Source organism: Gobio gobio (assembly GCF_949357685.1).
Source record: "Gobio gobio genome assembly, chromosome: 10".
NCBI lineage: Eukaryota > Metazoa > Chordata > Actinopteri > Cypriniformes > Gobionidae > Gobio > Gobio gobio.
This window is the reverse complement of record NC_137116.1, coordinates 41,002,748-41,013,906: the sequence shown is the minus strand read 5'-3', so window position 1 is coordinate 41,013,906 and position 11,159 is coordinate 41,002,748. Positions and strand designations below refer to the sequence as shown.

Genomic DNA, 11,159 nt, shown 5'->3' with positions numbered 1-11,159 from the left:
AGGAGAGAGAGAGAGAGAGAGAGAGAGAGAGAGAAGAGAGAGAGAGAGAGAGAGAGAGAGAGAGAGAGAGAGAGAGCGAAGATAAATAAATAAAAAAAAACTGGTACTTACAGAAATGTGAGCCATGACGAGACTATTTTCGTGTTTAATCACTGATGGATACCCAAAATGCAACACTGATGTTCTGTAGACACCAAAAACATTGCACATAAAAACATGTGTAGGAAAATCTCATCAATTACATGCATAAAATACATATGCTTATAATCATTAATACTTGGATGTGTCCACCTTGAACTGATTCAGATCAGGACATCTGTAAAAAAAAAATTCAGCATATATTCTTGCTAGAGTAAGAGTTGGTTAAAATGAAGTTATAACAGCGGTGGATGCAGATAGGTCAACATTATACTGTGTTCAGAATTAACCTTTAAAGAGCAAATTGTGACTGTATTCAGTTTGCACATTTAACTAAAGTTTCCAATAATTTACTCAGAGTAGTAAGATCATTCTTAGTAAGATCATAGGATAGAAAGCTTCTTGTGAGGCCTGAAATAGCTTCTAGTCATCATGTGGTAGCTTATGCAGAGAACTAAGCTACGGCCAGGAACAATGAGCTAATGTTTTGGACTGTCACACTTAATATGGTCTTTTCATGACTTAAAAAAGTGGGAAGGGAACACTGCCAGGACTACACAAAGACATTATGCAAATGAGGCCAGAGGAGGGGCTTGAGTGTTACCGTGGAGACCTACGGTTACCAAGTTACCAGGCCCATTCCATAGCATCAGAAGCCAGGCCAGTCAGTCAGAACTGTGGTGAGGACACAAGAGGCCGCAGCTGAGCGCCATGGGCTGAGAGAGCTCGTCATTTTCATCACTGGCATGGTGTTGTCTCAACGTGTAACTGAAACTGGACAAGTACAAATGTTATAGAGATTAATTATTTCAGGTATATTTGTTAATGCAAATAGATGTTAATGCAAATAAATGTTAGCCAGTGCCTAAATGTTTTTGCAAAGAGCAGATTTTGGTCAACAGATGTGTTCTGCACGGAACCACACCACATCTGTCTCATTTCAAAGGCTGCTCCCTCTGGAGGTCACCTTTGTGGGCCGCATGGATGTTTACTTTCAGAAAAGTAATCATTATGAAATTGACCTTGTGAGGTGTAAATTATTGTAATTTAGTTTTTTCTGGCAGCCTCAAATGACGTATGTGGCCGACAAATGTGACCTCCGGAGGGCACAGCCTTAGTCCAAATTCAAACACCAATATTTCTTTAAATATACTGTCAAATTTGAAGTTTCTTTTTTATAATGGAGTATATTTCAGCTTGTAAATTCTATTCCTATTTATAGGCAGAAATCTATTTTTGTATAGAAAATTCCTGTTTGTCTTTATGTTTATAAAGTGACCTTCATAAGAATACCAGAATTAATGTCACTGTAAAGGGGGGGATTATGATATTCCTATGGGTGGAAAAAAATAAGTAAAACCTTATGCAATAAAATGATTTTACTGACACCCATCATAATTGAAACTGAGATATTTAACACAATAAGCCCCTGGTTATTTTCAAGTCTGTCCAGAATCAATGAGGTTTACTGCATAACTAATGTAATCGCTATCTTCTACATTTATTCCTATCATTAGGACAAAATGTTACAATCAGGAGGAGCCAGTTATGTGTACTAGTGCTCTAAGAATCCATCAGTTACAGTAATTTCAAGAAAGTTAACAATTGAAATTGTCAGAATTTATAAGGTAAGTTGGTAACACTTTACAATAAGGTTCATTAGTTAACATTAGTTAACAATAACTAATAATGCACTTCACTTATAAAGCATTTATTTATCTTTGTTAATGTTAATTTCAACATGTACTAATGCATTATTAGCATCTTGCTAACATCAGTTAATGCACTGTGAACTAACATGAACAAACCATGAACAGCTGGATTTTTATGAACCAACGTTAACAAAGATGAACTAATGCTGAACAGAGGTGTTGTTCATGGTCAGTTCATGTTAACTAATGCATTAACTAATGTTAACTAATACAACCTTATTGTAAAGTGTTACCGGTAAGTTAATTGTTAGGATTATAAGGCTGATTAACAGTAAATGTAGTGAAGCTTTAACTGAAATGAGAAGCACTAAGGCTAAAATGAAGTGTGGCATTATGTCATTTGTAAATTTGGTTGTTTTAGATCTAGTAAAAGCCGTTTCCAATTTTTCATAATCCAAATGAAAATGAAAGAATGCCAACAAACTCATTTTAGAGGTTTGCTAATGTTTTATATTTATTTAAAATGATTAGCATTCATTTTGGTTATGGTCATTCTAGAGATGCTACCAACTATTATTTTTGCACGTGTGAATAATATGTAGGTTATTCATTTTTCTACATTTAAAAATACAACGCATTTATTGGTAACACTTTACAGTAACTTACATAAACTAACCATGAGCAATACATTTGTTGCTGTATTTGTTAACGTTAGTTCATTGTTTTTTCATGTCACTTTACAGTGCTAACACTAATGTTGACAGATACAACTTCTGATTTTAATAATGTATTAGTAAATGTTGAAATTGACATTAGTGCAGCTGATTAGTTCATGTTAACTAGTTAACTAATGAAACCTTATTGTAATTATTTTCTCAAATGAAAGGAATAGTATTGTCAATTCTGTCATCATTTACTCACCCTCATGTCATTCCAAACCGGTATGACTTTCTTCTGTAGAACATAAGATATTTGGAAGAATGTTTTAACCGTTGTTGCCCATACAGTTAACGTCAAGAGGACCAAAATGACAATTTTATAAGGAGAGAAAAAAAGCGAAAGTCATACAGGTTTGGAAGAACACGAGCGAGTACATTTTCAGATGAACTAGTGCTTTAACATGAACATCCTTATTGCCAGTTTATTTGAAGCCTTTGACCTCCTACCAAAAATATAGAAATGAAGGTTTTGGATCATACAAACCAAGATCAGTCACAGTCAATGGTAATGTTCTAATGCATTGCTTTAACTGACACTTACCTGTACCAGGTAGACTCTGAGTCTAAAGACCTGGTATGAAGCAAACGCTCCCTTACTCACCACCCACACCAGAGGACTGGTCTGGATCCTCACGGCAGAGGCCTGAATGAGCTGCAGGGGAAGTGATGCAGCTGACCCGATGTCTTACTAAGGAAAGGGAAGGAGGTGGTGTTCATTGGCTTCCTCCTGACGAGGCTCCTGGCAAGCAAACTCCATGTTAACTTTGGGTGGAGTTCACAAGGGCGGCTTGTTTTCTTTCAGGGGGTCTTCACAACGGAGGGTCAATTAACCGCGTACCGATCATCTGGATGCATTTTTAAAATCTCTTTCGGAAAACAAACGTTTAGGGAAACAGAACTACCAAAACTCGATTCGAGTCGCACATAATTTCGAAGGCTAATTTCTAAATCCTCTTCCTTCACTGATTTTCAATGGAGCAAAACAAAATCATATCAGACGAAATCAAAGGATGGGATAAACAAATGCCTGCTCCTCTGAATTGGAAATCTCTGAAATCAGGTTCAGGCAGTCGTGCTGGCAAATGCATAGCGTGGCCGGCCAGGTTACGGCAAGCCTGGATACTTCCAGCTGAGGGACACATACGGGGAGCAGCCGCCACGCCTGAGGGGATCAAAAGGTGCTGAAACAGATCAGTTTAGATGAAGGTCTGCGCAAACATCATCTCTCCGCTCATTCTCAACGCTCAGCAGAACGGCCCCTTTCTCCCTGATCTGTTTGAGGGTTGTGGGGCACAGCAGCACCCTCAGGTTACTTAGCATGTGGGGCAACTCCAGGACACAAGGGTGGAAAACACAGATCAACAACAACATCGAGCCTCAAAAGAGCTTTGCTCTCACTGCCATGACTGATCCCGGGCCGAACACAAAGGAGCATTTTCTCTTTCCTGAGCAGAAACAAGCATTTGAGCAACAATTCCTCCCGAAACACAACCGAAAAAAGCAGCGCAGGCGTTCTTCAATTGATTTCCAAGGAATAAACATTTCTCCCTCAAATGAAACAATTTATTGATAGCGTGATATAATCAAATGAGGGGCCAGTGCACTTTTTGTGTGTGTACAAACAGCCACGTCAAGAGCTGTGCAAGGAGTGAGTGACGCTTCCTCTTTCTCCCCAATCAAGAAATTAGGTAAACACAGCACAAATCAAGAGTGTCATTATTTCCGTTTAAATACGGGAACTGTAAGCACAAAAAAAAAAAAAAAAAACAATTACACAAGCAGGAAGAGGCTCTCAGTGAGAGTACACTAACACTAAATGGAAAGCTCTTGCCCCCGTGCATCCAAAGGGCTCCTGAATCATTTCAAACAATTATTTCTGCTTCCAGCCATGTGAAGTCCACTTGTGGAATGGTCCATTCGCTGTCCTGTCCCGTGTGGCCGGGACTGAACGTACAGTATGTCCATTTAATCATGTACACAAAGAGCTGTTGTAGAACGTGAAATCACCAATCAAATCAACTTTTTAAAACACAATTTAGTGTGAAGAAGAATAGAAAAGTCATACATGAAAAGATGTTAGTTATGCATCAGATCAGTACACTGCAATTAGCTAAACAGACTAAGAACACAAATTTCTACTTCTTCAGGATTTAAGAGTAAAGTATTGACTGCCATTTTAAAACCATTCAAACAATGACACATTAGAACCACAACTGTGTGTGAGATTTCAAACAAAAATGGCTGTTAAACTATGAACATATTTAAATGTATAGTCAACTGAAGGTGTCAATGAAATAAAACGTAGGACTGTCATACAGCTGCACAAGAATCAAATCATTAGGCCACTCTCTGTTTGGTTTAAATTACACCTTAAAGGGATAGTTCACCCAAAAATGAAAATTCTGTCATCGTTTACTCACCCTCAAGTTGTTCCAAACCTGTATGAGTTTCTTTCTTCTGCTGAACACAAAAGAAGACATTTTGAAGAATGTTCGTAACCAAGCAACCATTGACTACCATAGTATTTTTTCCCCTACTATGGTAGTCAATGGTTGCTTGGTTACAAACATTCTTCAAAATATCTTCTTCTGTGTTCAGAAGAAGAAACAAACTCATACAGGTTTGGAACAACTTGAGGGTGAGTAAACGATGACAGAACTTTCATTTTTGGGTGAACTTATCCCCACCAAAAATGAAAATCCTGTCATTTACTCACCCTTATGAGTTTCTTTCTTCTGCTAAACACACAGTATATTTTGAAGAATGTTGGTGAAAGAAACACAAGGGTGAATAAATGAAAGGAAAGTGTCATTTTTGGGTGAACTATCCCTTTACGTTCTCAGTGCTATCCACATGGCATATTTAGCAAATTACAAGTGACGATGACAAAATATTACATAATAGGCCACATGCACTTAACATCGATGATTTGAAAAGTCTGTTTTTATAGCAAATGCATCTTTTTGTCTTTATCTTTATAAAGAGACCTTTATAAGAACACCAGCATTAACAATTTCACTGTAAAGAGGATATATCTGGAAAATTATGACAGTCCTATGGGGAAAATTCAAATTAAAACCACATTATGCTATCAAATTAATTATCTGACACCCATCATAATTTTGAACCGAGACATTTAACACGATCTCACTTTGAAACCAGAATCATGCTTCATTCCAAAAAAACTTTCAAATGTAACCCAAAAACATGAAAACAGTATGTCAGAATACCTTTTTTCTTTAAACACAAAATGTGATGTTTGATGTTAATGCTTTGGTCTAAAGAGGGCTTAGAAATATCTACTTTTATAATTAAAATATGTTCACAGATTTTTTTCTTTTTATGTGATAAGGGGGTATTGAAATGCAGCCCGTTTCAATCAATATAACACTGATGACATTTTTTTGGCTACATCTTTGTATATTAAACCTCTGCAACAGCTTACAGTAGAACACTAGCATAAACATGCATTTCACTGAGCAAAATATTCTGCCTGTTTTAGTTGCCTACAGGACTATATACCTATTTTACACTCCCAATTACTGAATGATTGTTCAAAGCATCAAGACACAAACCAGGCTCCCATTAAATCAGGTCTATTGATAACCATGAACATGAATGAAATGAACACTCACAGAAATGATTTCGTACAGGGATAACTGTCTGGAATCTGACTGAAATACATGTTGATAGGAAGTATTGTAACTAGACAGTGTTTAATGACCAATAGCAAATTAAATTTCTATTCTAATATGCCCAATATCACTCATTCTTTTTTTTTTTTTTACGCAGGGTACAACTTATCACAAACTAGACATCTGAATAAATTGCAATGGAAAACAAATATATTGCTATAGAGCTAAACTTTGCTATGCGAATGGGCCTTTTTCTCTCATTTTTGTACATGTTTGGCAGAGCAATAACATTTGCCCTTTACTCTAGTACCACTTCTGCTTTAGAGAGCATGCAATTAAGAGACATTAAGAGAAGCTTGCTTTTAACAATACTTTAGTGTGTATTATGATTGTTAGGATGCTCCTCGCACAATGATCATGACCAGGAAGTCCTCTTCCGTTTTGGCAAGAGCTTTCGCAGAAGAATCTAAGAACTGCTGAGAGAAATCACATGGTGGAAATGCGTGCAGGACCCCAGCGTTGTCCTTATCTCTACTGCCCCCGACGGGTAAACTGATGACCCCGGCGGCCTGCTTTTGCTTCAGGTACGAAACCAAGTTGCGCAGGGGCCGCTGCGTCGATGCTGCTGGGTCCGAAGACGAAGTCTCCTCGGAGCTGCCCGGAACCGCCAGTAGAACCGCATACCCGCCCGGGCCTGCGACTTTGATGCGGCGAGACACTTCGTCGATCTTGGGCTGGTCGAGGCGGAGGCGCTGCGTGATGCGCAGCTGAGTGACTTTGCCACCCGTGCTGCCGTCGATGAGTAGACTGGTGGCGACGCTCAGGTCCCCGTCCAGGAGATGCATGCTGGCTGGGAAGTTACTGTTCTTTAGGAGCAGCATGCCGTTCCAGGCCATGCTCAGCTTGCCCCCTGCATCCTGCTTTGAAGCCTGATTGCTTTTGGAGCTGCTCTCAGACCTGTCCCTTTTGGAGGCACCTTTGGCTGAATCGCCTGCTTTGCGCTTTCTTTCCGCTGGGCTGGCGCCGACACTGGACTCTGAGACGTTGCTGCCTTTTAAGCGCTTCTCACCAGGGGCCCGGTCCAGGCTGCTGCGGCTCTCTCGTGCAGGCGACACCCGATCTGCTCTCGCTGGCCGCTCTGAGTCGCTGAATCGCCCGTCACGGCTGCTCCCTCCCGGGCTGCCTTCAAGGGACGGCGGCCTGCGGCGTCGGGCTGCCCATTCGCTGCTGCTGTCAGGCGAACACTCCAGATGTCTCCCGTCCTCCATGAGTCGTCGTTTGCGTGCAGCGTCCCTGGCTGGAAGCTCCCGCTCCAGCGACCACGCCTCTCGCCGCCGCTCACGCTCCAAGTGTTCAAGGGGCTCAAATGCAGGAGTTCGTACACGTTCACGAATGGCAGGGGCAGGCCATTCAGCCCCGGCATACAGTTCTCGTTCTCTGAAGTGCAGTGGTGGGGGAGTCCGTTCTCGGACCCTGATGGCCTCGGGGGTGGCACGATGGACAAAAGACTCAGCCACGATTTCATAGTGTTGCAAAGGGAGGGGCTGCAAGAACTGTTGCTGGTAGCGGTGCTCTGTGTCAGCGAAGTCCACCCTCAGCCTCCTGTCGGGACCGCCGAGGGGAAATCCACGCATGTGCGTGCAGGCTGCCTGAGCGGCATCCAGGCTTTCATACTGAATATAAGCCCAGGTGTCCCCTTTTCTGTAGTCTATAGTCCTAATAGTGCCAAAGCGGTCAAACTCCCTGGCTAACGCAGTCAGAGGCACCCAAGGTCCAAGACCGCCCACCCATAAGCGAGTGGTGGGGGTGGCTTTGCCATAGCCAATTTTGATGGGGTTTCGGCCCACGACTTTCCCAGACATGCTAATTTTTGCTCTATGGGCCATGTCCAAGTTCTCAAATTTAAGAAAGCCATAGGTGCTGCTCTGGCCCCGAGTGGGTCTTTTAATGTCCACCTCAGTGATGGTCCCAAATCGTTCAAAAGCCCTCCTCAAATCATTTTCAGTCACAGTAATATCCAAATTACCCAGAAATAGTGTGCGGTTGGCTCTCTGGTCGTCCTCTGGAGAGATAAAGTCCTCCTCGCGGAAAGGAGCGGCTCGCTCAGCGATGTACGCGGGCCGCGCCCTCGCTTCATAAAAGGCAAATTCTCTTTCTCTTTCAAGCTCTCTCGGTAAGGGCGGGGGTGGGGGAGGAGGAAGCCGGCCCAGCGCTAACTGCTGCAACCGGTAGTCTCTGTAACCCAGACCGGTGGGAGAGAGCGGCCTCTGGGTATGCAAATGTCTATGGCCTGCTACGACAGAGAAATGGTCCTTATCTACCGGAGACCGACTTCTCCGCCTATTTAAGTAGACAGCCTCGATTTTCAAAGGACGGTCGTACAGCACCAGCCGTCCTCGCGCGTGCTTTGCCGCCCTGGCATCATCCGGTCTTCTAAAGTTGACGAATGCGATTCTCTCGTCGTTGACTCGGCTGATTTTAACGCTCACGTCACCAAATTTTTTGAATTCGTGGAAGAGGCCGTCCTCGATTTCCTCGTCGCTCAGCTGGGAGCCGAGCTCGCTGATTTTTAAAGTTTTGTACTCACTTTCGTTGGTGGGAAGCGGGGCGCGCGACTCTCCGCGTGAGTTGGTGCGCGCGGCCGCTTCTAAGGACAGGCTCGACGCGTGATTCTTGCCGCTCGAGCTCGCAACGGGGCTGGTGTAACCGTGGTTATTTCCAGTCCGACTGGAGACATGTCCGTCAAAATCCCTTCCATCTCTTTTATCTCCGATCAGACCCCGTCGTGCAGAGCCCCCTTCGCCTTTAGAAGAACTGTTGCCGTTGTTGCTCCCACCGCCAGAAATCGAGATAACCCCCATTTTCTTACTGGTCGGGTGGCTTCCTCCCCTGTCTCGTATATCATCCAAGGCCCTTGAACGCTTTTTCACCGGCGACCGCTCTTTCCCTTTCATGGTAGATATCCTCTGGCTTTGCGCGTCTAATAAAACACTTTTTAACAGTTATGCTACAGCGATGGCAACGAATTTACACGAGAAATTGTATAATTTGTTCAGTGTCCCTGCGGCAAAACAACCGCATACGCCATCTTGTCAAGACTAAAGCATGCCCCGCCCGTCGACTTTGATTGGTTTGAATCTCTGAGAAACGTCAACGCCAGTGGTTGTTCTGTCTGTCAATCTAGACCGCCCGTACAGCGCCCAGTCTTGGTGTACACCATTTTAGCTTCAAACGGCAAATATTTACCATAGCAAGAGAGGTGACATTTAAATCTTCCTTGAGGTCATGCACTTAAAATATTGTATATATGTGCTTCTGCTTCGAATTCCATAATCTTTTAATAAAAACGATGAATCAATAAATCTGGCAGAAAATTTTTTTTACATTTAAAAAGTGTTTACTTTAAGTTGATGCTAAAAGACTGTGAGTTTCGTCTTAAATTTCATTTAAATAACAAATGTAATCTTTATAAACGTGAGTGGTCAAAAAAAAAAAGTAGTTTATATTCAATTGCATTGCACTTTATGTCCAACAGATGGTGATGTTTGCCTGTTTCACTGAGGTGAACGGAAGGGTCACGTTAGTGTAAACGTGAAGAATAGCTTTTTAACCATGTCGCAGTCAACGGGGTTCACCCTTATAAAATTAATATTTTTTTAAATAATGAAGATTTTCAGAGTGGTGGAATATATTTTCTCCCAAATAACGAAAGGCTAATGTAAAATATTATGTTAAAGGGCACAGTTAAATGCTACAAAAGGGAATGTATTTATATTTCAAGAAAATATGCTCTAATCTGGAGCTACATGCAACAATAAAAAATGCTTTGGCTTCATAAATGTTTCTTGTGTGGTCAAAGAGCAAGCATGCAATTCAGAAAAATATCTGCTAGGATTGAATATACAAAATTCACAAGCTAACACATTATATAATTTAACATTTTGTTTATATATTTTATTGAAGTAGGCTATAATAGATTTAGCTGCCAGTTAACTTGCCATTCATTGCCTAGTCATTAGGACAGATCAACTCAATTTTGGTGATTTTATGGTTTATTTTAATCATAAACATTTAGATTAATAGTGTGTGTTCTATTACAGCCTACAATAGTTAGTACAATACACTTTCTTTCGGTACATTTTTCATCCTGCCAGTTTCATTGTAGTTCTCATCCATTTAGTAACGCTTCTCTTGTATTCCTGAACTTTATTTCTGTATCACATCCTTTAATCTGGGATTTAATCAGTTTGCATGTGTAGCTGGAGCTGGCTCCACTTTCTTGAAAGATCAGGCTGGAATTCGAAGCTGTGGAGACTTTCTGTCAGCCTCCCTTTCTATCCTCTATTGGAACCACATGTCAGCTCTCTCCAAAACACGGCACAGTCCGCTAAACTGGCACTTAATGTGATCCAGCGTTTCTGTCATCCTCAATGCACAAAGGAAAGAAGCAGCAGGAAATGCTTGCCCCAAAGCGAGTGTCGATCTGTTCCCATTTTGAGAATTAGGAAAATGAGAGAAGCTTTGAAAATCCTGTCACTGCAACTTTTTTTCATCTTGAACAATTTCGTCTTATGTGTCATCTAAATGAAGTGAATCACCCTGAAAGAGTGGCTGGCAGGATTGGCACGCAGTCATTAAACCCAGATGGAGCTGAATAACCCATACCAGTCCCACTGCTGGGTCACAGAACTGCCCTCCTCAAGGCTGTTTGGCACTTGTATCAACAGAACACTTTAACTTCAGCTATTTCCCACTGGATCGGGATTCCAAAAACACATCAAACATGATCAACTGAATACTCTATTCTTATGAGGGACATAGTTTTAGTTAAACGTCAATGTCAGAAAGATTGAATGAGCAAAAATATGCAGTCGGAATTTAAATTTGACTAGTTTGATTGGGTATTGAGGCCCATGTGCATTTTGCACCATGCAAAAATGTTATTAACTGTTAATTTTTTCCCTTTTATCCAATACATCCAACCACAGAGCCAGCTTCAGGAACTTTTTCGATTT

At 41.5% G+C, this 11,159-nt stretch overlaps 1 protein-coding gene across 1 annotated transcript; it reads right to left on the bottom strand.

Annotated features, from left to right (window-relative positions):
• Positions 1 to 56: 56 nt before the first annotated feature.
• Positions 57 to 9,245, bottom strand: rbm15 (RNA binding motif protein 15). Its single transcript, XM_079827022.1, has 2 exons — positions 278 to 9,245; positions 57 to 184 (listed from the first exon to the last, which is right to left on the bottom strand). The coding sequence occupies exon 1, from the start codon at positions 9,096 to 9,098 to the stop codon at positions 6,537 to 6,539; it is 2,562 nt and encodes an 853-aa protein (XP_079683148.1). The 5' UTR covers positions 9,099 to 9,245; the 3' UTR covers positions 57 to 184; positions 278 to 6,536.
• Between the last annotated feature and the right edge of the window lie 1,914 nt (positions 9,246 to 11,159).

Excerpts from the sequence above, each read along its gene's own strand:
- rbm15 (XM_079827022.1), bottom strand. The coding sequence starts at position 9,098 with ATGAAAGGGAAAGAGCGGTCGCCGGTGAAAAAGCGTTCAAGGGCCTTG.